At 36.0% G+C, this 26,378-nt stretch overlaps 1 protein-coding gene across 3 annotated transcripts; it reads left to right on the top strand.

The window, feature by feature from the left end:
- The first annotated feature begins 4,404 nt into the window (after positions 1–4,404).
- LOC124364337 (putative defense protein 3) lies at positions 4,405–12,033 on the top strand. 3 transcript variants are annotated; one of them, XM_046819723.1, is made up of 4 exons: positions 4,405–4,580; positions 6,248–6,613; positions 7,381–7,472; positions 11,909–12,033. In XM_046819723.1, the coding sequence occupies exons 2-4, from the start codon at positions 6,278–6,280 to the stop codon at positions 11,985–11,987; spliced, it is 507 nt and encodes a 168-aa protein (XP_046675679.1). In that variant the 5' UTR covers positions 4,405–4,580; positions 6,248–6,277; the 3' UTR covers positions 11,988–12,033. The 3 variants fall into 3 exon arrangements, with proteins under 3 accessions (XP_046675679.1, XP_046675678.1, XP_046675677.1); XM_046819722.1 differs by having other exon boundaries at positions 4,407–4,580; positions 6,237–6,613; XM_046819721.1 differs by having other exon boundaries at positions 4,407–4,580; positions 6,223–6,613.
- Positions 12,034–26,378: the final 14,345 nt, after the last annotated feature.

Genomic DNA, 26,378 nt, shown 5'->3' with positions numbered 1-26,378 from the left:
TTCATGTTATTAGACTACTTGAGTAACAATTAAACTATTCAAACAATTTATGTCATCGTTGAGATTTGGCAGATGCTAAAGTCGAAGTTCTTACCTTTTCAGTTAACAAACTTATGACGTAATGAATAATGGGGCTCTATGTCATTTTGAAACGGAAATTGATTTTGCATTGAAGCCTCTATCTACAATACACACAAGTACACAGCTTAGAGAAGTCTATTTTAGTCAAAAAATGTGTACTTTGGCCGTTGTAATTTATCCGGTCTATGGTATTTCTGGCACTATAGTTGACTTTTTCAAAAGGCCTACTTTAGTAAAAAAAAAAACAACAAATATATGTTTTATAAAAGTCGTTACAACTGTAACGAAATTTTGATAGTAACTTTTCCTGGATATATATCCGATGTTTTTACGCTAAAAACTAATTGGATGAAACATTCTTTAACTTAGTAAATATGACTGTGTATTAAATAAATGTGTCTAAAAACAAAATGCTTAAATATAAACATACTCAACAATATAAAAAGAAATAGAATACCAAATATTTATTATTATTATTTTACGAGCAGCCTGCGGGGCAGTAATTTAAATCCGTAGCTTGAGTGAGTTTTTATGACTGTTTTTATTGCTGTTCCTAAGTGTCATTACCTTCAGCTCCTGAAGATAGAAATACATTTTAGTATAGTTTATTTGGGTAAAAACATATTCATTTAGCGAATGTGTAATGCAGTGACATATGATTTTGATTTTTTGATAAGAAACGGGTACTCAGAAAAATTTGCCCATCGTTTTGAGAAAACTTGATTCTATTCTGTCAGCAATACTTTTGTGTACACATGATGTGTAAACACTAAGTTTTCGTAAGCTTCAAATACTACTTCATCACTGTTACGTGAAATTTAAGATTTCAATTAAATTCGTCTTATTTTCAGTATTTTATTAACAAGAACATTAAGTTATTTCACAATAGAAGAATACACTTTTTCGTATTAAGAATGCTTGTACTCTTTACAAAAAATAAAGTGAGAAATTAATCGTTGTCCTTATTAGTTTTATTATTGTTCTAATCCTTTAATTATTTCATGGAAGGGTTTATTGGTTAGAAGAAACAGGTCTTAAAAACTATATATGTATGTATGTATGCAGGTATACATAAATGAGATTTCCAATTTTCACAATAGTGAGTTACAGGTATAATTTATTTCATATAATAGGCTACAAAAATTAAAAATATATTTTTTAATAAATAAAGAATAATAAGAAATGTACTACATGTACTAAAGTTAATGTTGTCCTTTTTGTTTATGGCACAACTGATATTTAACGACTAAATTTACAGTAAATTTTTACGTTATCAAATATGCTGATTAACTTTAAAATTGAAGAAACAATCCTAATACTTCTTAAAGTTAATACGGAGTATACGGCATTGGGTCTAAAATTGTCAACATTGAGTAGCTATACTTTTAGTGCTACAATTATATGATAGATTATTATTTTTTATTGAATTTAGTTCACAGTTCTCAGCGTCAAGTACAGCAAAAACATCATCTAGGGCGGTTTTTGAGACCTTTTGTCTTTACTGAGCAGTTAATTTGAAGATGTTTAGGAGAATGTTTCCTTTGCTTCTTCACAAACAGATTGGGCTTGAGCAGATGAATTAGTCTGTTACATATACTGGATATATTGAACCTGCTTTGCAGTTAGGGCACACATTTTAATTTTATTTTCCAAATAAAGTTTACTGCCTCTTGAATTAGAATAAAGTTAATCTGGGCATTGCATTAAATGTAGCAATAATTCATTGGTATTTGGAGTTAATCTTTATTGTTAGGTGAACCTGACTTCATACTCAAATGTGGGAAGTATGAATTTTATATTATGCCTAATATTGTCATAAACACTAACAGTTAGTTGCAAATGAATATTACAGTTTCTTACATGTGAACGTTGTATTTGCTAATGAAATATTTTCAGTTATTTAATATTTAATAAAATTCGCTAAAAATCTTCAATCCAAATTTTTATTGTGGCATCACGCAGTATAGAATAATTTATTTGTTTAAATTTGTTTTCACAAAATGCACTCTCATTAATAATTACATTTAGATAGTTCGGTACTTTGGGATTATACCGACCACACCCAGACATGAATCGTTATTTCACATTTCGTTTCTACTGATTACTAGATTAGCGTAGAACAATATTTCGTCAATATAAAACAGGAATTGTCTTATCGCAAACACCTCCCCATCCTCAGACAGAGGTCAAAGTCGAGCGTCTAGTAGATAACGTGATTGCAGAGTCTCGCCGCCCGCCCGTTCAGCTGGTGCATCGCTTTGTTGTACTTCCGTGTTTTACCTCTACATTTCTCCAAACACAAAAATTCAACAAAAACAAACATTTACCAAACTAAACTTTTTATTAAAAAAAACACTCAAAACTTGTTTTTATTCTTGATCACATTCCGCCACCCAAAATGCGAGTGCCTCCGGCCATCAGCGCGGGCTTCGACAGCACCTTCGGTGCTGCCCCGCGCTGATGTCGACGAAAGAAAAACATCCCTCGAGATAGTACCTATCAGTAAAATATCAAATTCTAGAGGGGCTAATCAGAAATATAAATTGAATTGTAATGGAAAGGCAATGATGTACCGTGCAAATCACGTGATGCCGCGCGGCCTGCCGTAATCAGGATTCTCGAGAAAGATAAGATAACAGCGACAACAATACCGATCACAATACCTGGAAATGCTTGTAAGTTTGTAATTTTGTAATTGAAGAGTTGTTTTTTCGTTCTATCATGTTTGTTTCTATAAATTTCTATTTTTGTGTTCTTCATACTGGTGTGGTCGGTATAATCCCAAAGTACCGATAGTTCTTTCGAGAAGTTCTGCCAGTTTGTACGAATAAATGGCCACTAATTAAAAACATATCGTAATCTCTATAGTTTATGATTTAAAGGGAGCATGGCTTATGCGTTGACGGATTTCGTTGAAGAAAGTATAGTTTGAATTCTTATAATAATTTCAACATTGTTGATATCTTGTACATTTTTTATAACTGATGAAAAACAGCTAATCCATTTCAGCCAACAAAATGTTGGTTAATTCCGGGATTGTGCAAGCACACTTCTAAAGTGATTGTGTTTGTTTATGCGTAAACGGATTTCGTTAAAAAGTACAGTTGGAATGGTAATACAAATTGCAAAGTAGTTAGTATATTATACATTTTTAATAACTATAGTAGGTGTTTTGTTACTTCATGATGTTTTATTTTTATAATATTAAAACAAATTACACAGTTATTTTTTGAGTTTTCTTATTTGTCATAGCATATGTGGAAAGTTTGGTATACGTAGCTTTACTACTTCAAGAAATAATAATTTGTTTTAATAAAATACAAAACGGTCGCCTAAACGACAAACTTTCCGACCTTTGTTTGAATAATATTCTTTTTGGAATCATGAGTACTTTCAGCCACAGAAGTTTGTGGCACACTTTTCTGAACACTCTGCATATCTTTCGAGACGGAGTACATTTATTTTAACCAGAGCTGCTACTACCGTAGAAAAAATTAATTTAAAATTGAGATATGACAATTTCATATTATATTGTAAGTTAAAAACATTGAAAACAATACGCACTTTGTTTTTCCTCCACACTGGCCTGTATATTTCAACTCAAGTACTGTAATCTATAAAAGACCACGGAATGTTGCAGAGACATTCTATTTATTCCAACGGTACCTTCAGGCCCTAAAACTCCTGTCATTTGAATAAAAAATAAAGCATTTACTACTTGCTAATGTCAAATTTTAGAAAATGGATCAGGAGATTAGAATATTTTCTATTGACCATCACTTATTATATGGGTGTTTGGTTTGTCATTTAAAAACGATAAGCTTATGTTGTCAGTTGTTCAGCAGGAAACTGTGTTCGAAGCTACGGCTTCCTACCGTATACTTTCTGATATTGTATCAAGTAATAAGTTATTTTCTTATTGTTGAGTTGTTTACTGACTACTGAAATACATCTGTATAAGATTGGAACTGAATTGAAATTGATTCATTTGCTTGTCGCTTGCAATGTACTGAATAAGTAGTCGTTTTAGAATACAAACGATATATATGTAATCATTATAGGTAAAATCTAAATTTTAAAGCTGACTTGTATTATTTCGGAATAAAAAAGTTATTAAAAATTACTTAGTAGAACTACACACAGAGGCCTTTCTTTATACTCCTCAATCGTCAGAACCATATATTGATTAATAAAAATAATAAGAGGAGTCTGTTTACAAAACTTGCCTCAGTTTATTATAGAAAGATTATAGCTGTGATAAAGCTGTTATTTATTTAGTCTGTGTAAATGTGTAACGACCGCATAAATGCATAATTTATACACAATCAGCGACATCGGTCAGTTATGGCAGAAGTGAGACAAGTGACATTGATATCAGATGGAGAGATCTGATAAAACTTACATTATACATTTATATCGGCATTCTTGTGTATCGTTTTGTTGGTTTAAAATGAACTTCAAAGTTTCTTCTTAAGTTACAGTGTCTGTACATAATACAGGTAAGCCAACACCAGTCACTATCAAGTAATAATTGTATTATACCTTGTAGATATGCTGATCTGTTGCCATCATCACAAAGTGGGTTACACAAGTTAATGTCAAAACTTACAATAAACAGGAAAGTGATTGTGAACTTGATATTTATAACTATACCGTTTCACTAACATTTTGGAGTACAAAATTAATATGTTTTGATTAACTATCAGTTGTATGCTAACTTGACTTTTAGTTTTCATTGTAAAGTGGCACTAATTATTCTGCTTAGTGTCAGGTTAGATATATTATGCTGGTCATGATATAAGACGGTTTTAATTTTTGTATTACAAAATAGAAATTAAATTTTGGTTTGAAATTGCTTATTGTTTTAATTGGGGCAAAGTACATACTACACATCGTACTACCATATAAAAATGTGTAATGATTGTAAATAATTCTAAACGTTATCTCATAATATATAAAACATTGATATGATAGCTATTTTGCATTTCTTGCAATAATACTTTATTTTTATCAATTGTAATTAGGTTGAATCCTTAAACAGTAATAGGTTTTACTAATAAATTTTACTGCGTCGAAAGTTTTCGTAATGTTATATGTCTCATGATGGATTTGGCCAAGAAGTTTTGTTTATAGTTGTAAATTCCTGGAATTTGTACTAACTTCAGACCACTATTTAATAAAACTGATAAAAATAAATTATAATTTCATAAAATGTATATATTTGTTGAGTTCATTCATTTTCGTAAATTAAACGAGAACGTGATATCTATTTCTATAAATTTGATATAAAAACTATATTTATCATAATAATGCATTATCATTATTCATAGGACTTTGCCACGAATTGGGCCTTTTAAAACGTCTTCTGCACGTAGGGTAATGCTTGTCACATCAGTTTATAATGAAAACATTTGAAGCTTCATTGCAATATAACATTTGAATTGAAGAAAAACACATTGAGACTGAGAAAGTAGAAACTTGTTTCAATAATAAAATTTAAAGGTAATAAAAATTATATGGTTGAATGAATATGGAAACTTTTACAAAAATCACAGAGCTTTCGCAATACAGTATACAATATGCAAGGTCATGGAGCAATACAAAACGTTTCGGTTCATTGGCTGTAGTCTTGCGTGGGCTAATTGCTGAATTCATACCAATAATATAATACCTGTTAAACCAAAATAATACCTGACACACCAATATAGTAGTACTAAATGTTAATAACACAACAGTTTTCCAAATAGTTTATTTTTTGTACGAGGCCTTTCGAAACAAAAGTTTTCATCATCAGGCGAGTCCACAAATAAATATTTACATTATTTTTTTCATAATTAATATTAAAATACTTTATGCCAATATTTTTCTATAAACTCTGTGTAATGTTTTGTATCGCACACTGTTCATCTGTTAAATAGTTTAAAAGTCCGAAAATATTTAACAAAAATCTACCAAAAATCTTATATATGGAAAACATTTAGTAAAATTAATTTCAATGTGCCGTACGCAATAGGTTGACAATTTTTCGATCTATTTAAGGTATATTCATAAGTTATACTTGCGTATTGTTAAGAAAAATGAAACGTAGTTTTAAATCAAATAAATTTGCCATTAAATCAATTAAGTAAATTATTTTACCAGACTAATCAAAATAGGCATAAGACAGCCGAGCAGGAGTCAGACACACGTGACGTAGATGCTGCCAGGAGCAGGAGTGACTGTCTGGTTAGCGCTTCCAGCACTGCTGCTAGCTGCCGAGGACCTGGACTCCAGCACCTGCCTCACCCTCGACCCATTCGACAGCGCGCTGCCCCAGACCACACCCTCACCCTACACCCTCTCCTGTAGCAAGACTGGGAAGATCACGAACCAGGACTCCGTCATCTTCACCATCAAGTCCTCGCGACCTCGGGTCGACTTCCGACGGTTCGTGGTGCAGGCACTGGACCGTGAGAGCGGTGTGGCCGTAGGTATGTTCGTGGACACAGGAGACGCCGACATCACCGTCGTCAACTGTTTTGGTCGTTCTGAGGTATTGTCTTATTGATGTTGTAAGTGGTACTGAAATACAAATAATAGGTTTTACTGACGATATATAAGATACATACCTTCATAAGATGTTGGTTGGTATATTGCGGTAATCCTCAGGAGTACAAATTAGGCACTTAAAACTAATTATCAAATGTTGTGGTTCAGAGAGCAAGTTTTGTGTTAGTTTTATTCTCACATCACGGTTATAATTACAACAAAGAGTTTCGTGAGACAGCTGTGTGATATAGTGACCATATGATAACTAACAGAGCTGAAGCTGTAACACAGGGGCAGGTATATGATCTGTGATTATTGCCCATCGTATGTAAGGCGAGCACAGCCACAGATGGGATTATTCTAACGTGACAAGTTATAATTCGTCTTCAAAGTTAGTTTCTTACCTAAATTTTAATGGAAATATTCATCTTTACTGCAATTTTAGCAATATACAAAAATGAAATAATGCATGCAAACAGTATAGGTGTACGTAGTTAAAATACGAAGTATTGGCATTAGACGTAGATTGCATAAACTAATAAAAACTAAATAGTGTAATATTTGCACATTGTTTCTGGATAAAACTATGTGCTTATGTTGGCTGAGAAGTAAATACATTCACATAATATGAATAAGATTAATCAAGTGTGAAGGCTTACATGGGACCAGTATATAAATAGTATTAAGCTAGATGTTCTATCATGAATTATAATCCCCCTGTATGTAAAACAGTATTAAGTGGTAACTGCACTAAGTGTTATTGTGTTACAGAACACTGCGATAGAGTTCGATACAGAGCCGAAGACAGAAGCGCGCATGAGATGGATGCCTGACTTTGACTACGCAGGCAATATCACATTCTTGTAAGCGATTCCATGTAATCTATTAGAGAGTTAAACAAGCAATAGAGTTATTGTGCTCCATCTCACAATAAACCCAAGCCCGAGGATGAAATGTTTCCAGACCATAGATTATGGACTAAAGTTTGAGTTGTTGCGAAACTTTATTAATATTGCATAGAGTAAGCTTGCATGTTGGCGTGTAAACCCAAAAACTATATCAATATTTTGTCATAGAGATAAATAAATAAAATGCTATCAAATTTGTAATACGTACCAACTGTACAATTAAAATATGTTACCAGCACACTAAACACCAAAAACACAGATGAAATAAAACTAGCTAACAATATTGAGGCATTAAGTAATTATTTTAATTCACAGGGTTTTCAATCACCATGGGCCAATTTTACAATTACCATTATATGTGACAATTTTCAATCAATGGTAACATTTGTGTAAGTCGGTAATTAGCTCCCCCACATAGAAGTAGGCTGCCTAGTCGCTTAAGTAACTAACTATTCAATTTATTTCTTAAGAGTCAGCTATGCAGGCACTGCCGTGATTTTAGGCCTATAAGAACTACTTTAAACTTCAAAATTCTAAACACTTGTATGGATTTATTTTCTATCGTATACGTATGAGGCATGTCTCGTTTTATATAAATTATTAATATCCATATGGATGCTGCGTTACTTTTACCAGGTTTTTATTAGTTATTTAAACAAAATTCTAATGTTTTGTAACTTATCGGTTAAATATTTAAAAAGTATAAACTTTACAAGAAAAACAAAAAACCGTTTGGCTACGTACAACTCTCTTCCCGTTCTGATTCTACAACCAAAAATAAGGTTGTAAAGTGCTTAAAGTTTAATATTGTTTTATAAGGTAAAGCTCAAGGTATTACTACAATTTGTTCCTAAACTTATGTTCCACCTTAATTAGTGAGAAACTCGCCGATAAATCGCTAACAAAAAAAACATCTCTGTGTGACTCTCACCAGCGAAAGTGAAATCCAGTAGAGATTGCAGTGTCCCACTTTAGCTGGTGCGTATGTAACGTATTGCTTGTGCTCTTGACTAGTCCTAGTTTGTACAGTGAACTCGCTTGGGTACATTTTCTCTAGTCTGAACTTCTTAGTTAACCATTTATGATATAAAGTTTTTGAGTGACAGTCCATTGATGCACTTTTTATGTTTTAAGTGCATGTTTATTTACAAGGTGTTTTCCATTTCAGAAATTAGATGATTGCAAGCATACCCGAACTCCTCAGGAATTAAAAATATTACAGGAGTTTTATTAAATTCTGTTGCTAGATTCTTCTACATTGAAGTTAGAATGGACTACGATACAAGATGAATGTTGGAAAGTAACATTGTCCCAGCAGTACAAGTAATTACTCGGGACACTTACAATCTTTACCTCCAAGCCAGTGTATCACTACATAATTCTTATACTGGATATGGTTAGGTCGGCATGGTGCTTTGGACTAACCAACTCGCTCACCCGATCTTACCTCTAGAATTTTCTTTTAGGGGTTTTAGAAAAATGTACTAAACCAGATTAACAAAATCTAATGAGTTTATGCTGACTCAACACTAGCCTATAACTAACACCAGAACTGTTGTGTCATCTGAGTCTTGTTGGGCAATCTTTAGAGTAACTAGCATATATTTTGAGTTCAGAAAAGGTTCAGGTATGATTTTGAATTTTGTTGTGATTATTTATTATTAAGTTATGATAAAATTACTAAATATTCAACAATTGCTGAGAAAAGTATTGATTTTAGTGTTTCTTAAATTACAATTACTCTGAAACACCCCGATTTTTAAACTGTATTGGGATAAAGCCCTCTAGTTTATGGCACTGTTCCTATTTTACAAGATCTGTTATAATAAAATGTTACTCGGAGTTTGGTTCGCGACAAAAATATTTAGGAGGAGTGAATGTCTGGTTTAGTTATTGTGTACAGTACAATAAAATGGAGTTTCGAAGTACCATACGTAATTTAAGGACAAAGGTATCACACATAAAGACATGGGCGGATGGGCTACGCTTTTACTTTTTGGTCTTTCAATGAATAGAGTTCACCTTTGGAACTAGAGAAACTATTGTATCATGTTGCGAATCTCTAGGATCCGATCTCTTGTTGCGGATCTTGACCTTCTTATCAAGATTTATCTCACAGTTGAAGGACGGGCAGAAAAATAGACAGATAAAGTATGCATTCAATTTGATAGCATTTGAGAGCGTTCCTCTTTCCAAGGCAAGGAACCGGAATTTTGTAAAAGTTGGAAACGGACTATTAAAAGGTGTTAGTGGCTATCGCACGGGTTGGATGCAGTGCTCCAGCTGTTGACTGCCTCCATGATCAGGATTTAAAGAACTCAATAATTTCACTTTAAGTTTGCTATTTTAATATAACTCGTATAATGGAAGGAACTAATATTATACTTGTAAAATATATACCATCTTTCATGGAATCCATGACAATCTTTAATTGCATTACTTTAATAAATGACGTAATTAAAAATAAACTCTTATGTTCTATTGTTACCATTTTGTATTAGGGTTTGTCCATAGTAATGCGATATATCAATAAAAGTGTACGGTAACGGCAGCAGGTTTATTAGAACCGTATAACGTACTTAAAACTATTTCAATATTAAAGGCATGCAAATAATAAACACAAATTAAGTTTATTCCAACATTGACTTCTTGTAAGTTACTTTAATTTTATAGCATATATATATATATTATATATATATATATATATATATATATATGTATATATAATTTCAATAAACATTGAATCGCAAAAATTACTTGCTCCGCCGGGAGTCGAACCCGGATCTCTCACTTGCCGGGTGAGAGTATGCCAGGTGACAGATACGGCCAAATACAAAATAATTGAATCGGAAAAATTAAGCGCTCTGTGGTGTAATGGTAGCACATTCACCCGGCAAGTGAGAGATCCGGGTTCGACTCCCGGCGGAGCAAGTAATTTTTGCGATTCAATGTTTATTGAAATTAAATAAGGCTATTGCCATTTATACAGTTTAATGTAAATAAAAGTCGTTTGACAGGTATTTGGTCTTCCGATCATATGTTAGTTTGCTTATTTAAACGCATATGTGACAGATACGGCCAAATACAAAATAATTGAATCGGAAAAATTAAGCGCTCTGTGGTGTAATGGTAGCACATTCACCCGGCAAGTGAGAGATCCGGGTTTGACTCCCGGCGGAGTAAGTAATTTTTGCGATTCAATGTTTATTGAAATTAAATAAGGCTATTGCCATTTATACAGTTTAATGTAAATAAAAGTCGTTTGACAGGTATTTGGTCTTCCGATCATATGTTAGTTTGCTTATTTAAACGCATATGTGACAGATACGGCCAAATACAAAATAATTGAATCGGAAAAATTAAGCGCTCTGTGGTGTAATGGTAGCACATTCACCCGGCAAGTGAGAGATCCGGGTTCGACTCCCGGCGGAGCAAGTAATTTTTGCGATTCAATGTTTATTGAAATTAAATAAGGCTATTGCCATTTATACAGTTTAATGTAAATAAAAGTCGTTTGACAGGTATTTGGTCTTCCGATCATATGTTAGTTTGCTTATTTAAACGCATATGTGACAGATACGGCCAAATACAAAATAATTGAATCGGAAAAATTAAGCGCTCTGTGGTGTAATGGTAGCACATTCACCCGGCAAGTGAGAGATCCGGGTTCGACTCCCGGCGGAGCAAGTAATTTTTGCGATTCAATGTTTATTGAAATTAAATAAGGCTATTGCCATTTATACAGTTTAATGTAAATAAAAGTCGTTTGACAGGTATTTGGTCTTCCGATCATATGTTAGTTTGCTTATTTAAACGCATATGTGACAGATACGGCCAAATACAAAATAATTGAATCGGAAAAATTAAGCGCTCTGTGGTGTAATGGTAGCACATTCACCCGGCAAGTGAGAGATCCGGGTTCGACTCCCGGCGGAGCAAGTAATTTTTGCGATTCAATGTTTATTGAAATTAAATAAGGCTATTGCCATTTATACAGTTTAATGTAAATAAAAGTCGTTTGACAGGTATTTGGTCTTCCGATCATATGTTAGTTTGCTTATTTAAACGCATATGTGACAGATACGGCCAAATACAAAATAATTGAATCGGAAAAATTAAGCGCTCTGTGGTGTAATGGTAGCACATTCACCCGGCAAGTGAGAGATCCGGGTTCGACTCCCGGCGGAGCAAGTAATTTTTGCGATTCAATGTTTATTGAAATTAAATAAGGTTATTGCCATTTATACAGTTTAATATATATATATATATATATATATATATATATATATATATATATATATATATATATATATAGACTGAATTATCCCATTCCAACTTTATATTGGCAAGTAATATTGTGCTATAGTATTTTTATTATTTTTCTGTTTTAGGGCCACAATAGTCCAGTCCGGAGAGATATTCTGGCTGAGAGAAAAGGGAGATTCAATCTCTGTATACAACCCGTGGTAGAAATGTACATATTATAAGTGATGTTTGTAGATTTTCTTGACTGTAAGTCGTACTGTTTTATTATTTTAAACCTCTCTTTCACGCTAGTCAAATTTCGTTCACGAACAATAAACAAGGAAGAAATCTCTTAAAAGTTATATTTCCACATTTGTAACGAAATTGTTATACTTACCAAGTTTTAGATTGCAATGCGGATAGAAAACACTAAGAACTGTATTTACTAATGATATCAAACATACTGTATACATTACAATATGGGGAGACTAGTTAAGTGTTAAAGCAAGACCATCTTTTTGTAGCTCCCCGAGTGCTATATAAAAGATTTTTACATTACAAAGTTTATTTTTCAGTGAATAATAAACTAGTTTCCAATATGTTAAAAATCTATTGTATTTTGTCGTCGAAGAGCAATAAATTTGTAATTTTAAATAATTAATTTTGTCTGGTTAAGCAAATTTTTCGACGAGTTGAATATACAGTGGGGAATAAACAAGGAAAAAAACAGGATGAGTCATACGTCTATAAAGTTTACTGTAAAATGGCATTTTATGAGTAAGATAGATATTTTATTTCAATTACAATATTTTACTTGTATAAAAATGGTTTATTGATAGTAAATGTATTATAAATACAAATATTAGTGTTATTGTAACAGCATTTTATACATAGTAGAATTTGTTACATAATTATTTGAAAACTGAGGATATTACTTAAAGAAAACAACGCAATGTTATAACGAGGAAACTATATGGATATGGATGTATGTGAAGGCCAAGTAGATCTGCAGTATCTATTAAATTCATCGAAGGACCAAGATGTGTGTTCAGATACAAAGTTCTATATTAGAGAAGTTAGTTGCGGCCCGCTATAGACCCTGCAGTTCCTCTGTCGCAGTATCGCTCATATGTTACATATCTAATTTGCGGTGGAAATATCTACATGGCAGGAACTTCTTCAAGTACTTTCTTGGATACAGAACCTTATAATAATCAATAACACTCGTCACTTCTTAGATTCAATATTATTAAATGAAAAGAATTTTACATAATATTAAAAAATATAATTCTTTAAATATGTGTGATTGTGGGCTTGTGTGATAATGTGTTTATATTAAGAGTCTTTGATAATGTTTTAAGCACCGACCGTAACAAAATATTAGTGGTCTTTGAATTTAGGTTTTTAGCACAATAAAACAAATTATTTTGAAAGTTGTGTATACTAAATAATGCTTTCCAAAATAATAGCCCATTATCTACTTCAAAAATACCATACACTAAATTTTTCTAAACGTTTTCTCTAAACACAAAACTGTCAATTTATATAGAATACAATACAATGAAAATTGAGAAAAACCTACACACAAAGTGTGAATCTAATACCAAGCTTTTCGAAATCTAATTTATAAACGTCTTTAAAACATATTCATTTACACAATTTTGTTTTCAGAACACAAAAAATATGTTTAATGTTAATGACTTATGTTTAAAAGAAGTGTTAATAATTCCAGGGACAAAACTTAGCACATTTATACTGATGTTTCGCCACTCAAAGTCAACTACTAATGCGATTCGACGTACAAACTATCTGTCATAGTGATCCTCTTTTAGAAAGATTCATTTCTTCGATCATTTAAAAGTGCAGTGTTGTAAACGGTGGTCCAAAGTCAAAACTGTATTTTATGGAAACGCAATAGTATAAAAAGAGACAGAGTTTGTGCAAGATTTTTTTTCTACTTTTTGTGTTATTGTACGTTTAATATCGTTTAGTAATGTAATACCGCATATTTTTAAATTTTACTTCTCAGACCAGCTCGTTCAAGTCCAGGGACTGTAAGATCAGATACCGTCCTATTGGAGTGAAATCTTTTAATAAGCAATAAAACCTGTTAAAAAGTACAGAAATTGTGTATAGTTAACAAACCTTTACACAATGTTACATTTATAATTTAAAAAAGAGAAATATGTTAATAATGAGCAGTTTTATTGAAAATTTATGAAACTGTTTGTATGCTACACACAATGTAAAGGGACCAAACCTGTAAGTGTTGCTGGACAAATGTGACATTTACCAGCAGAACGTCACCGAGACACTTTGTGCAATTTATTGGAAATGTATCTAACTGTGTCTGTACGGGGCAGAAGTTAAAAATTAATAATCGGAGGACCAATTATGAAAATAAAAATAAAACAATGTGCAGAATGGCGGGAAAGTGGGCAGGTAACAAGAGGTGAGAGGAGAATACAACACAAGTGATGGAGTTTTAACAGTACCTTGGAAAACTCGCTGTGTGTAGAGATCCACAGGGGGAAGCAGCAACGACAGGAGTGCTTAGGCGCGACGTAATTGGCGCGTAGCGAACGGGCGTCACCGCTGGCGGCCGCGGTTAGAACGACGAATAATCCGCACTGGACACTGTCTTCTCCACTAATACCCTGAAATTACCTCCAAAGGAGTGTGGGAGGAGGATGGTAATGCACATTAAAGAAAAACACTTGAAAACAAAGTCAATACGAAAGGGTCGAGCACAAAGAGTGACCCACGAACTGTAGAGCTACATGGTCTCCGGCCGATGATTCCACTCAGAATGCCGGGAAGCGGCTCGCTCCAGGGGACGCTATCGCCCTGGTTGGTTAGAGGGGTATCTGCTATTCGCCGAACGGGCAGCAGTCGCAAAGCGGAAGAGCGCCCAGAATACTTCAAGGACAGGACCCTTTAAGATATCAGGGGGTGTGGCGCTGATTGGAACAGCGGACGACTGATTTGGGACCACGCTCCCTCTCTCTCTTATACCTAAATGCGTCTGGGCTAGATTATGCTTATCTATATTAAATTAAATATTGAACATACCGGCGGCTTTGAATCATCAGGATTCAACAAATCAAAGTGGCATGATCGAGAAAGAACATGAGAAATAAAGCTAAAGACTAACATCTTAAACTAGGTCTTAACTATCTATCCTAAAGTGTTGAGATAGACTTAAGCTATTGGTGACAAGAACGGCAGCAGGAACACTTTGACTGCCGGGCGTGTGAAGGTACCTTGGGGGGTCTTGAGTTCTACCACACGCACTACACTGTCACGTCCAGGGAAAAGCTTAGTTATTCTAGCGAGGGGCCAACACAGCGAGGGAGAGTCTTGTTGGACCAATACTAGATCGCCAACTTGTAAATTTCGGGAGGGCCGCTCCCACTTAAGTCTTTGCTGGAGGGAATGGAGGTACTCCCTGCTCCAGCGTTTCCACACTCGCTGGGAGAAAGCCTGCACTAGCTGCCAATGAGCCAGCCTGTTATCCGGCAAATCTGCAAGGTTGCGTTCGGGCACAGCCACTAGCGGAGCTCCAATCAGGAAGTGCCCCGGAGTGAGAGGTTGTAAATCGTTGGGGTCACTGGAGAGCGCAGTAAGCGGGCGGGAATTCAACATTGCTTCCACCTGGCAAGTGAGGGTGGTAAATTGGGCAAGAGTGGGAACATAGGTGCCCAGAACTCTTTTCAAGTGAAATTTGGCGCTCTTAATGGCGCTTTCCCAGAGGCCGCCATGGTGGGGAGCTGCAGGGGGGTTAAAATGAAAGTTAATTTTCTGGCCGAGGGAAAATTGGTGAATTTGGAGCTTGCCAGAGGAAGTGATTAGTTGCTGTAAAGAGTTTCTCGCACCAACAAAGTTTGTACCACAGTCACTATAGATGTCGGTACATAGGCCTCTACGTGAAACAAAACGTGTGAGTGCGGCTATAAATGCGTCCGTGGACAGATCAGTGGCGACTTCTATATGTACAGACTTAGTCACTAGGCACACAAAGAGACAGATGTAAGCTTTAGTGTGTCGGATAGAGCGGAGGTTGTGAATCTTGACGTTGAAGGGACCACCATAGTCAATGCCTGTCGACAAGAAAGGTCGAGCGGGAATTATGCGGGCTTTGGGTAGATCACCCATGAGAGGGAACAAAGGCTTGGGTCTTTGTTTAAAGCAAGGGAGGCATTGAAAAATGCGCGAGCGCACCACACTACGAGCAGAGAGAATCCAGACATGCTGGGCTAAAAGGGACATGGTTAATTGAACCCCTGAATGTAAGTTTTGTAGGTGAGTGTGGTCTATTAGTAAGTTAACAACATGGTGAGATTTAGGCAAAATACAGGGGTGGCGCACTTCTTCCGTCAAGTCAGCAAGCTTTAGTCGACCACCAACACGGAGGAGTCCTTCAGCATCAATGAAGGGAGCAAGGCGCTGTAGCTTGATGGAGCAGTTCTTGTTGTCTCGAAGGGCTGCCAGGTCATCAGGAAAAGATTCTCGTTGAACTAATTGGAAGAGGCGAAGTTGAGCAGCTCGCACCTCGACGACAGAAAGAGGACCCACATGATGTTCTTGCCGGTGGCTATGAGAGACGAACCGGAGGAGATACGCCAACACATGGAGCAGCTTGGTCCAGGAGGAGAAACGAGTGAGTAGATCCCAAGGAGGCTGGGAGGCTGCAACGAAGACGGACAGCGGAACGGGCTTCAACTCGTCCAAGGAAGAATCATCGAGCGGAGAAAAACTGGAAGTGGGCCAATCTGGAGGAGGTAGTTGCAGCCACAAGGGTCCGTGCCACCAAAGAGTGTGATGAACAAGTTCCGAAGGGAGGATCCCACGAGAAGCACAGTCTGCAGGGTTGTCAGCACTAGACACATGACGCCAAGAAGAGGGAGGAATGAGCTCTTGGATTTGAGCTACACGATTCGCTACATACGTTTTGAGGCGGTAAGGGAGAGTATGTATCCAGGACAGAGTCACAGTCGAATCACACCACAAAGTTGTAGAGTCAATACTTAATACACTGGAATACTGAGACTGTACATAATGAACTAAATTAGCCAGGAGGTGAGCCGCGCACAACTCTAATCGCGGTAAAGTTACTCGTTTTAGCGGGGCAGCACGAGTTTTTGAAATTATTTGGGTCACACTCACTTCACTATCAGTGTTTATGCACCTTATATACACAACAGCGGCGTAACCGGTCTCGGATGCGTCCGAGAAACCATGTAGTTCACATGAGCTAGAGGGGGTGGCCATTATCGGCCGAGGGATCGACACTTCAACAATGTTTTTTAAGTCGATCACAAAGTCTCGCCATTTTAGCGCGAGGTCCGGAGACAAGGGTTCATCCCAAGATACACCGGAAGTCCACAACACTTGCATGAAGCGCTTTGCTATCATTATGCAAGGGGACAAAAAACCGCACGGGTCGTAAATCCGAGCGATCAGACTTAGCACTTTCCGCTTAGTCGGGGCATCACATGTGAAGTTGAGGTTATATTTAAAACAGTCTGTCACAGGTGACCAATGGATACCTAAGATGGAGAACAGAGGGTCCGACGAAGGTTGAAGAAACACAGGGGATTCTTGATGAGAGGCAGGCAATGGTTGAAGTAATTTTGGGCAATTAGAAACCCATTTCCTCAGTTCAAAGCCGCCTAAGCGGAGAAGCTCGATCAGCTGATGTTGAAGTTGGAGAGCTTCGTCTTCAGTGGACGCTCCGGCTATCAAATCGTCCACATAGCTATGGTGTTTCAGAATGTGAGCTGCCTGAGGGAAATTGGAACCTTCATCTTGTGTCAATTGTCGGAGAGTTTTTTATGGCGAGGTAGGGTGAACAGTTCATACCATACGTCACCGTGGTCAGCTGGTAAGTAGAGAGCGGAAGGGAGGGGTTTTCACGCCAAAGGATGAGCTGAAACCTTTGGTCGTCTGGATGAATCTTAATTTGGCGGTACATCTGCCGGATGTCGCACGAAAAAACAAAATTTTTCAGCCGGAAGTGGAGAAGGATATCACAAATATTATTTTGTAACTTTGGACCGGTGAGAAGTACGTCGTTGAGGGATAGGCCTGAGCCGGTCTTGGCACTGGCGTCAAAAACAACACGAAGCTTGGTAGTGCTACTATACTCCTTCACTACCCCATGATGTGGGAGAAAATAATGCGGAGCAGATAAATCAGGATGGGGAAGACATTTCATGTGTCCGAGCGTCTCGTACTCGGTCATGAACTCGATATAGAGCGCCTTCAGGGGGGAGTTATTTCTGGCGTGGATCCGCCTCTCCATAGACTCCAGGCGATGAGCGGCGGTTGACCTTGACGTTCCCAATTTAGTGTGGGCGAGGTTGTCAACAAAGGGAAGCTTGACTACATAGCGACCTTCCGAGTCACGTGTATGCGATGTCTCAAACAGTTTATCACACGCGATTTCTTCTTCCGATTTTTTACTACAGATCGGAAGTTCTTCCTGTGTCCAAAATCGTTGAAGGGAGGAGTGGAGGTCAGTATCTGTGGTCGAGAGGAGAGAGATGGCGAGATTAGAGGTTCTTTGCGCGGTAGAGAGACACGGCGCACTTCCAACAATCACATATCCAAAAATAGTGCCAAGAGCAGAAGGCATATTCGCCCCGAGAGAGTGTCGCTCATTGGTAAGCAGTTGAGGGAAGAGAGAGTTGCCGATGAGGACATCGATTGGACCAGGCTTGCCAAAGGTCGGGTCCGCGAGAACAAAAGATTTTGTTCGCATGAGTACTTCCGGGTTAAGTTCTACCCGCGGAAGTTCGAGAGAGATTTTTTCCAGTACATGGAAGGAATGGTTTTGGGCAATTAAGTGTCCCGATAATGTTTCAAGATTGAGATCTAGTGACCCTCTGGTGTTAGTCATGTTTTGGGCTAACCCAATGACAGTGAGGTTAGAAGGCTGGCGACGTGAGCCTAACAGCTGAGCAGCACGCTCAGAAACAAAGTCGGACATACTGCCAGAATCCAATAAGGCGCGGAAAATATATGACTGGCCATTGTGGGCAGTGAGTTTGACCAGTGCTGTACAGAGCAGCACGGTGCTTGTTTCAGTGAGAGAGGTGGAGCGCGCGGCACAAGTCAGTGTTGTGTTGACAGCTAGCGGGGGGGGGGGGGGGTAGAGGCGCAGTGGCGGAAGAGCTAGGCCTATCGGCACTGTTATTAAAGTGCAGAAGCGAATGGTGTTTCCTGTGGCAAGTCGAACATGTGTTCTTGGATCTGCACTCTTTAATCGGATGATTTCCCAAGCATGAAATGCACCGCTGGTTACCTTTAACGAGGTTGTACCGCTCATTAGGAGACTTGTCCTTAAACAGAGGACATTGGTAAATTTTGTGCCCAGATTTCCGGCAACAAAAACAAAGAGCTTCGTAGTTTGAATTAATTTTAGCGTCAGTAGCTAACAAATTCATTTGCTTGGGGGAGGCGAACTGAACACGCTTTTCAACCCTCGGTCTGGAAGAGGTAGACAGTATTTTCGTCTCAGAGTGGGTGTGAAGGCTAGCGTCTTCAATCTGGGAGCATTCCAGATTTAAAAATGTTATAATCTCCGTGACCTTGGGGAGGGAATGCGGAGCGGCGCCAGGCTCTCTTTGGGACTCACGATACTGTTCCAATTTCTGGACAGTTTTGCTGTCAAGTTTGCGCAACAAGTGAGCTGACAATAGAGGATTATCAGAGGCGATATCACAGTCCAGGGCTTTCAAGGACTCTGAATGTTCATAAAATGTTGTTATGAACGCTCTAAGTTGTTTAGCATTGTTGCTAGCGACTGCGGGCATGTCAAGTATATAATTTAGATGGAGAGTAGTGAGGCGGCGTATGTTATGATATCTGTCCCGCAACAACTGATAAGCAATGAGGTAATTGGCGGGGGTGAGATTGAGCGACTTCACTAAGTTCAGAGGTTCGCCTTCCAATATGCTCAGTAAATACTGGAACTTAGCGACGTTAGAGAGTGAAGCACTGCGGTGTACTGTAGTGTCAAACAGGTTGATAAATGAAATCCATTTCATAGGAGAACCATCAAACGTCTGTAAGTTTAATTTAGGCAACTTGACTCCAGTTACCGTCGTGGGGAACAACGCGGGATGATCAGAATGTGATGAGGACGCGGGAGTTGTGGGTTCAGTGACAAGATGAACCTCGATCAAGCTAGAAATAGCGACATATAGGTCGTTAACCTCATCCTGATCTTTGGAAAGAGTATCTTGATCCGCTGCTTCACTGTCACCTTCGATGACACGTTGAAGGTTAAGTTCAAAGTCCGCGCGTTTCTTCTTTAGTTCCGCGAACACTGTGTTTAATTGTCTGATTTGAACTGGTGTCAAAGGTGGAGCGCTGGTAGTGATTTTCGTGACGGTTTCGTTAAGAGAAGCAAAACGAGATTTGATAAGATCTGTTGATTTACGATAAGTTTCGTATTTGAATTCCTTGGGAGCCATTGTGATATCGAAAGGGGCAACGCAGTTTTACAAATGAGAATTACCAAAGGTTTCCCGATAGTGCCACAAAACAATAAAATGAGACAATTAACAAAGATAATTTAAAAAACAATGGAGGGATACCGTAATGTAAACAAATCAATGTAAGCGAAAGGGGGGAACAAGTTAAGTTGAGATAAGACAAAATTAGATTACATTAAGTGCCGGTATGTCCACCTAAGCTACCTTAATAGCCAATCTAAGTACCAATGTTATGTAACCCTAAGGCGAGAAAATATTTTAAATGGAGCAATTATTAGTAAAAATAATATAAGAGAGACAGTGATAATTGTTATTAAACAATTAAGTAACCCGTGAGAGATATCCTAAGTTAATCAGGTTGATAAAGAGACACAATGTAGAGAACGGTGAATGAACCTTTTAAAATAAAATTGACAAAATACAATGGAGTGTAGAGAAATAAGTAGCTAATATGTAGGTTAGAGATAAGAAATGTTGCTTTCAATAATTTGGCAAGAGTACACCATAGAATTGACCTACAATCACCAATACTATCGATCAGAGAGTTAATCTAACACTTCTTAACATAATTTACGCTAGAACATGAAACAACAATGATATAATTGAAATGAAAAGGAGAGCAAATCAGTTCAAGTTAAATCTTAAATTGACATGAGAACTTAGAATGGCAATTAATTGGTTGCTTATTTAACAAGTAAATTACAATGGAACAAAGCGAAATGTTATTCAATAGCAAATTGAATAGTGAGCAATATATTGCTTTAGAAACAATTACAAGGAACAATTAAATTTCCACTAGCACAAAGTTACATTAATGGAATGGAGAATTATTGTGAGTTAATTAATACTATCAAAGAAAGAGTGGTCAATTAACTAAACCAGATATTGCCCTGTTGTTAACTAAATACATTACTAGTATATTACTAATGTGAGAGAGAGTATGGGTGGACTCGTGTCCGAGTCTCTATTCAGAGATATAAACAGAGTTCCGTTACGGCGAGAGAAATGCAGTATCAAAAACCGGTACAGCTGACTGCAGCGGAGGCCGTGCATTCAAGTATCGATCGGGCCATCAGCTGTTGAGGGGCGGTCGTAAAATTAGACTGCCTACGGACAATTACGTAATAGTTGTTGACGTCAACGATCCAGTTGCGCGAGAGAAGAAACAATGTTACCAGTACAACACGTTCGCAGCGCCACCATACAAGCCGGTAGCGTCGGTACGGCAGATTCAAAATGGCGTAACGACGCCTGTTACAATTAATTAATTACAACACAAATTACTGTAATCTACAGGACTGATTCACAATAATCCGGCCCGGAGGACCAAAAATGTACGGGGCAGAAGTTAAAAATTAATAATCGGAGGACCAATTATGAAAATAAAAATAAAACAATGTGCAGAATGGCGGGAAAGTGGGCAGGTAACAAGAGGTGAGAGGAGAATACAACACAAGTGATGGAGTTTTAACAGTACCTTGGAAAACTCGCTGTGTGTAGAGATCCACAGGGGGAAGCCGCAACGACAGGAGTGCTTAGGCGCGACGTAATTGGCGCGTAGCGAACGGGCGTCACCGCTGGCGGCCGCGGTAGAACGACGAATAATCCGCACTGGACACTGTCTTCTCCACTAATACCCTGAAATTACCTCCAAAGGAGTGTGGGAGGAGGATGGTAATGCACATTAAAGAAAAACACTTGAAAACAAAGTCAATACGAAAGGGTCGAGCACAAAGAGTGACCCACGAACTGTAGAGCTACATGGTCTCCGGCCGATGATTCCACTCAGAATGCCGGGAAGCGGCTCGCTCCAGGGGACGCTATCGCCCTGGTTGGTTAGAGGGGTATCTGCTATTCGCCGAACGGGCAGCAGTCGCAAAGCGGAAGAGCGCCCAGAATACTTCAAGGACAGGACCCTTTAAGATATCAGGGGGTGTGGCGCTGATTGGAACAGCGGACGACTGATTTGGGACCACGCTCCCTCTCTCTCTTATACCTAAATGCGTCTGGGCTAGATTATGCTTATCTATATTAAATTAAATATTGAACAGTGTCCGTAATGTACGTGACATTTCAATTACCTACATTACATTATTGTGTGTCAATCCAAATAAAGGACATGTTTAACTTTTAAGGCATTAATATAAAAGTATTTTTATTGAGGCTTTAATAAAATGAATGCCTTCAACACCACACTCAAAAGTCTCCACAACATCATTCATTACTTTAGTAGATAGTACATTAGTATTAATCTATGTTTTATTTGATAAAAATATATTTTCAAAATTCTCCATTTAAGTAGCGAAAATTATAAGGATTGAGTTAAATTTTGATAATTCTACAACTTCCTAAATTTAGAACATCCGATTTAAGAAGAAAACTAATTATTTTATGTGATTGAATGGTAAATATTCTGATACCTTTGTAATAAATATTGATGAAGGTTTTTAAACTATGATATAAATTACTATAGATTTATGAAATAAAAAAGGATAACTATATTATTATATAAAGGAAGATTTTAACGAATATTAAAAATAAACAGTAGTTATTTTGAATTAATTTGGGGTTTTAGAATCAAAATAAATACATTAAAGAAATTATAAATTTAAAACGTTTGGCATTGAAATTGATTGTCATTTTGCAGAATCTAGTTTTGAAAGTCAATCTGTACATATTTAACTACATAATGCTTTTGAAATATTATAGGTCTCACCAAACTTTCCTTTAGGTCAAACGTATTGAAAAACAAAATCAAATTGCTTAAATTTCTATTAGAATAAATAATGAGTCATTCAAAATATTGTTTATCTATTCCAGGTTTTTAAAGGAAATTTGTAAAAAAATAATTAATGTGACTGTTTATTAAATATAAGATTGATATAAATATAATTTCTAGATTTAAAGAAATATAATTGAGGTTCATCAAAATAAATCAGCAAAAATTATTTTTTTCTTTAATAATGAATCTTTAGTAACAATTAATGTGGTATTTATATGCAACGGAAAAATGATTAATTACACATTTCATATAAAAAAATTACATATATACAAATATCCATTCAATAACAAAAATACTTAAAGATTGTTGAGAGAAATAATGCATCTTGGATCAAAGCCATGATGTTCTTGAAATGTATAAAAGTGAAAATAAAAAAATGACACAATTTAATTAAATGCTGACAACGATGGTACAATTTTGCATTTAGAATTAAATAATAAGGGTTGTATTAATATAGAATCTTTATAAAAAGTAGCGCCTACAATAATACATAAACACACTATGTTTATTAATGAATATGGAATATATCCTCTAATTTTAAGATCAAACAAAAATCATTTTTAAGAAAACCATTACATTAGTTAAAAAACTGAAATAATTTCAAAGCAAAGTGTAAATATTGAGTTAATAACCCTTACTTAGTTTGTAAGTAAGAGTCTAATGAAGATATTGATCACGTTGTACCGTTTTTATAGCACATATTTTAAATTTATATGGAGCAAATACTTTATAAATTAAACAACTTTTCGGAAATACTTGCTTTATTCCGAAATTCAAGTTCACCCAAAAGTTTACAAAGTTTACAAACTTTTGATTCAATTTTATTCAAAAAATCACTCAATCAATCAAATCTAATTAAGGTACTGTCTGATCAAATGTCTGATCAAAAGGTACTGAAATTAAAATTAAACTAAAAATGTATACTTCTCCAAAAATGGTTTAAATTAACAAAACAAAATAAAAGTTCTCTTCTCAAAATACTCAAAATTAATATAACACAAAACTTGATATTTACTTTATCACCAAAATTTAATTCACAAAACTTCAAAAATTTGAATTAAATTTTCAGACTCTGAAAGATGGGAAACTTTAGAAATTTTTAATACAGTATTATAAAATAAAAGATATTAACTATACGCTGGTACGGGACTTACTACTTTGAAGATTACGGAGGCAGATCGGATCTTAAAACGCACTAAAAATTTTAAATACTTCAAATTGACTTTACCCACGAAAATAAATTACTCTAAATCCCAACTATTGGGTTAGAGAAAGAACTTCAGCTACTAACTCGACCGCTACACGTACTCCTCAATCGCCAAGACTCGACTGACCGCGAGCCGGGAGGAACGCATCACCCGATACGTCACTGACCGATCAGCTGATTGCCGGTCCAACTGAACAAACAATGTCCCCGCACCGCGTCTAGTTAATAAGAGCCTACTTCCTACCGCGATTCAGCATAAATGAATTAGAACTATGGTACAACGTATTCATCCAAAGTAAAATGAATGACATGTGGGAATGTAAAGTAATCAGTGTTTAAATAGAGACATATTATTAAGAGAACTTAAAACAGATTACACCTAATTTTGCAAATTTACTAAGATTAGGTGATCTACACAGTATAAAAATGTCTATAACAAAATAAACAAATCTGAAAATATTATATATATACATATACAATAGATATTTTTTTAAAACAAATACAACAGAATACCTACTTATTCATCATATAGCATTGAAACTTACCACATTTTTTATCTTTATCTAAGTAAGCTTTAAACAAACAATTATAAAAAACGAGTATCATAAATTGATATTATTTATGATTTTTTATAACTAACGCAAATAAACCCTTAAGATAATGGCAGACTGAATATAATAATAACTTTTTAGTCCGTTTCTGCCGAGTTGTTTATAACCAGCTTCTAATTCAAATTATGAATTCAGAATTTATAATAGCTAATTAGAAAAAAAATATGTTACCGTAAATAAACTTGAATTATGTGTTATTATTTTCATGTTATTTAAGATTTATAATAACATTATTTTAAATCTAAATATTACCGTTTTTGAACAAGGCACTATAATAAACCATGCTACACCAAAATGTACTATTTAGTGTTGCATGTTACATGCTTGCTTGTTGTGTGTGGATGATTAATATAATTTTGTTTTAATTATTAGTAGTATTTAATAAGAAACCTAAGATTTTACTAAAGTATGTGGTTATTATCTTAGTATAACGTTATACCAAATTTTAGTAAGAACTTTTGTAGGTGCCATTCTAAAACCATTAAAACCAAGTGTAATTTAGTTACATAAATGTATGTAGCACACACTCTGTACTGCCGTAGACAAGTGCCGCAGACAACATTACCAATATTACCACCTATATCGGCTCGCAGTGTAAAAGTGACATGGTTAACGTGTGTCCTACATGTAGAGGGTCCTGTTATTGCTATTAGTCTCATGTTGGGCCGGGACAAGTGTGTGTTATGGACTCGACTATCGCTACACAGTATTTCGGAGTCATCTTTTTGACTGGATCTCTCACTTTTTACTGTACCAAAAGCTTTAATATGACTTTTATAGAATCTTTGATTACTTCAAATAATAATGAAGTCTGGAAAAAAATGTTTAAATATAACAGCCCAAAAGGATAAATGCGACCTCAATATTGAAAATTAAGAGAGAAAGTTCTTTATATACAAGGCTGGAGTACGTCACACCATGTACAACAGGCTAGTCTGAGGTTGCTTACATCTCAGATCTAGCTCAGTTTTCCTATGGACAAATATCTATTTTGGACATAAAAAAACCAGTCGTTACGATGTGATAGACACGATCTTTAAGCACGGTGGAGCAACCGAGCTTACAACACATAACTTAGCTATGGCAGGAAGGGTTGATTCAATTGAATTTGAGTTTAGCTCCAGTTCATCTTCCTTTTATTGCAGTGTATGGTATCTGAGGCTGTCTCAGATTTGCCTCCTGAAATTTGGAGTCATGTTCGTCTGAATAAATGCAAAGAAATTCTACGACAAAACAAAACAAAATATTTACATCGTTTCGACATCAGAGATACCTATAAATAAACACCTTCAAATATAAATTGAATTTGAGGAAGGTGAACTGAAGCTAAACATAAATTCAATTGTATCAACCCTTCCTACCATAGCTACGTCATGTCTTCAAAACAGTGTTTAAATAATTAAAGTTACAGTGAGCTAATGAGGATACTAACTAAACGTAAGTTTGTGCTGATATCACATGTGGTCTCCAGTTTATAACATTAAATATAACATTTATCTCTTTTCTTTTACCTCT

This window comes from Homalodisca vitripennis, chromosome 6 (genome assembly GCF_021130785.1).
Source record: "Homalodisca vitripennis isolate AUS2020 chromosome 6, UT_GWSS_2.1, whole genome shotgun sequence".
Classification (NCBI taxonomy): Eukaryota; Metazoa; Arthropoda; class Insecta; order Hemiptera; family Cicadellidae; genus Homalodisca; species Homalodisca vitripennis.
The sequence above is the reverse complement of the archived record's forward strand: the minus strand, read 5'-3'. Positions and strand labels throughout refer to the sequence as shown.

Coding starts and splice junctions, on each gene's coding strand:
- LOC124364337 (XM_046819723.1), top strand. CDS start 6,278: ATGCTGCCAGGAGCAGGAGTGACTGTCTGGTTAGCGCTTCCAGCACTG. Junction 6,614..7,380: donor ACTGTTTTGGTCGTTCTGAG/GTATTGTCTTAT, acceptor ATTGTGTTACAG/AACACTGCGATAGAGTTCGA. Junction 7,473..11,908: donor GCAGGCAATATCACATTCTT/GTAAGCGATTCC, acceptor TTTCTGTTTTAG/GGCCACAATAGTCCAGTCCG.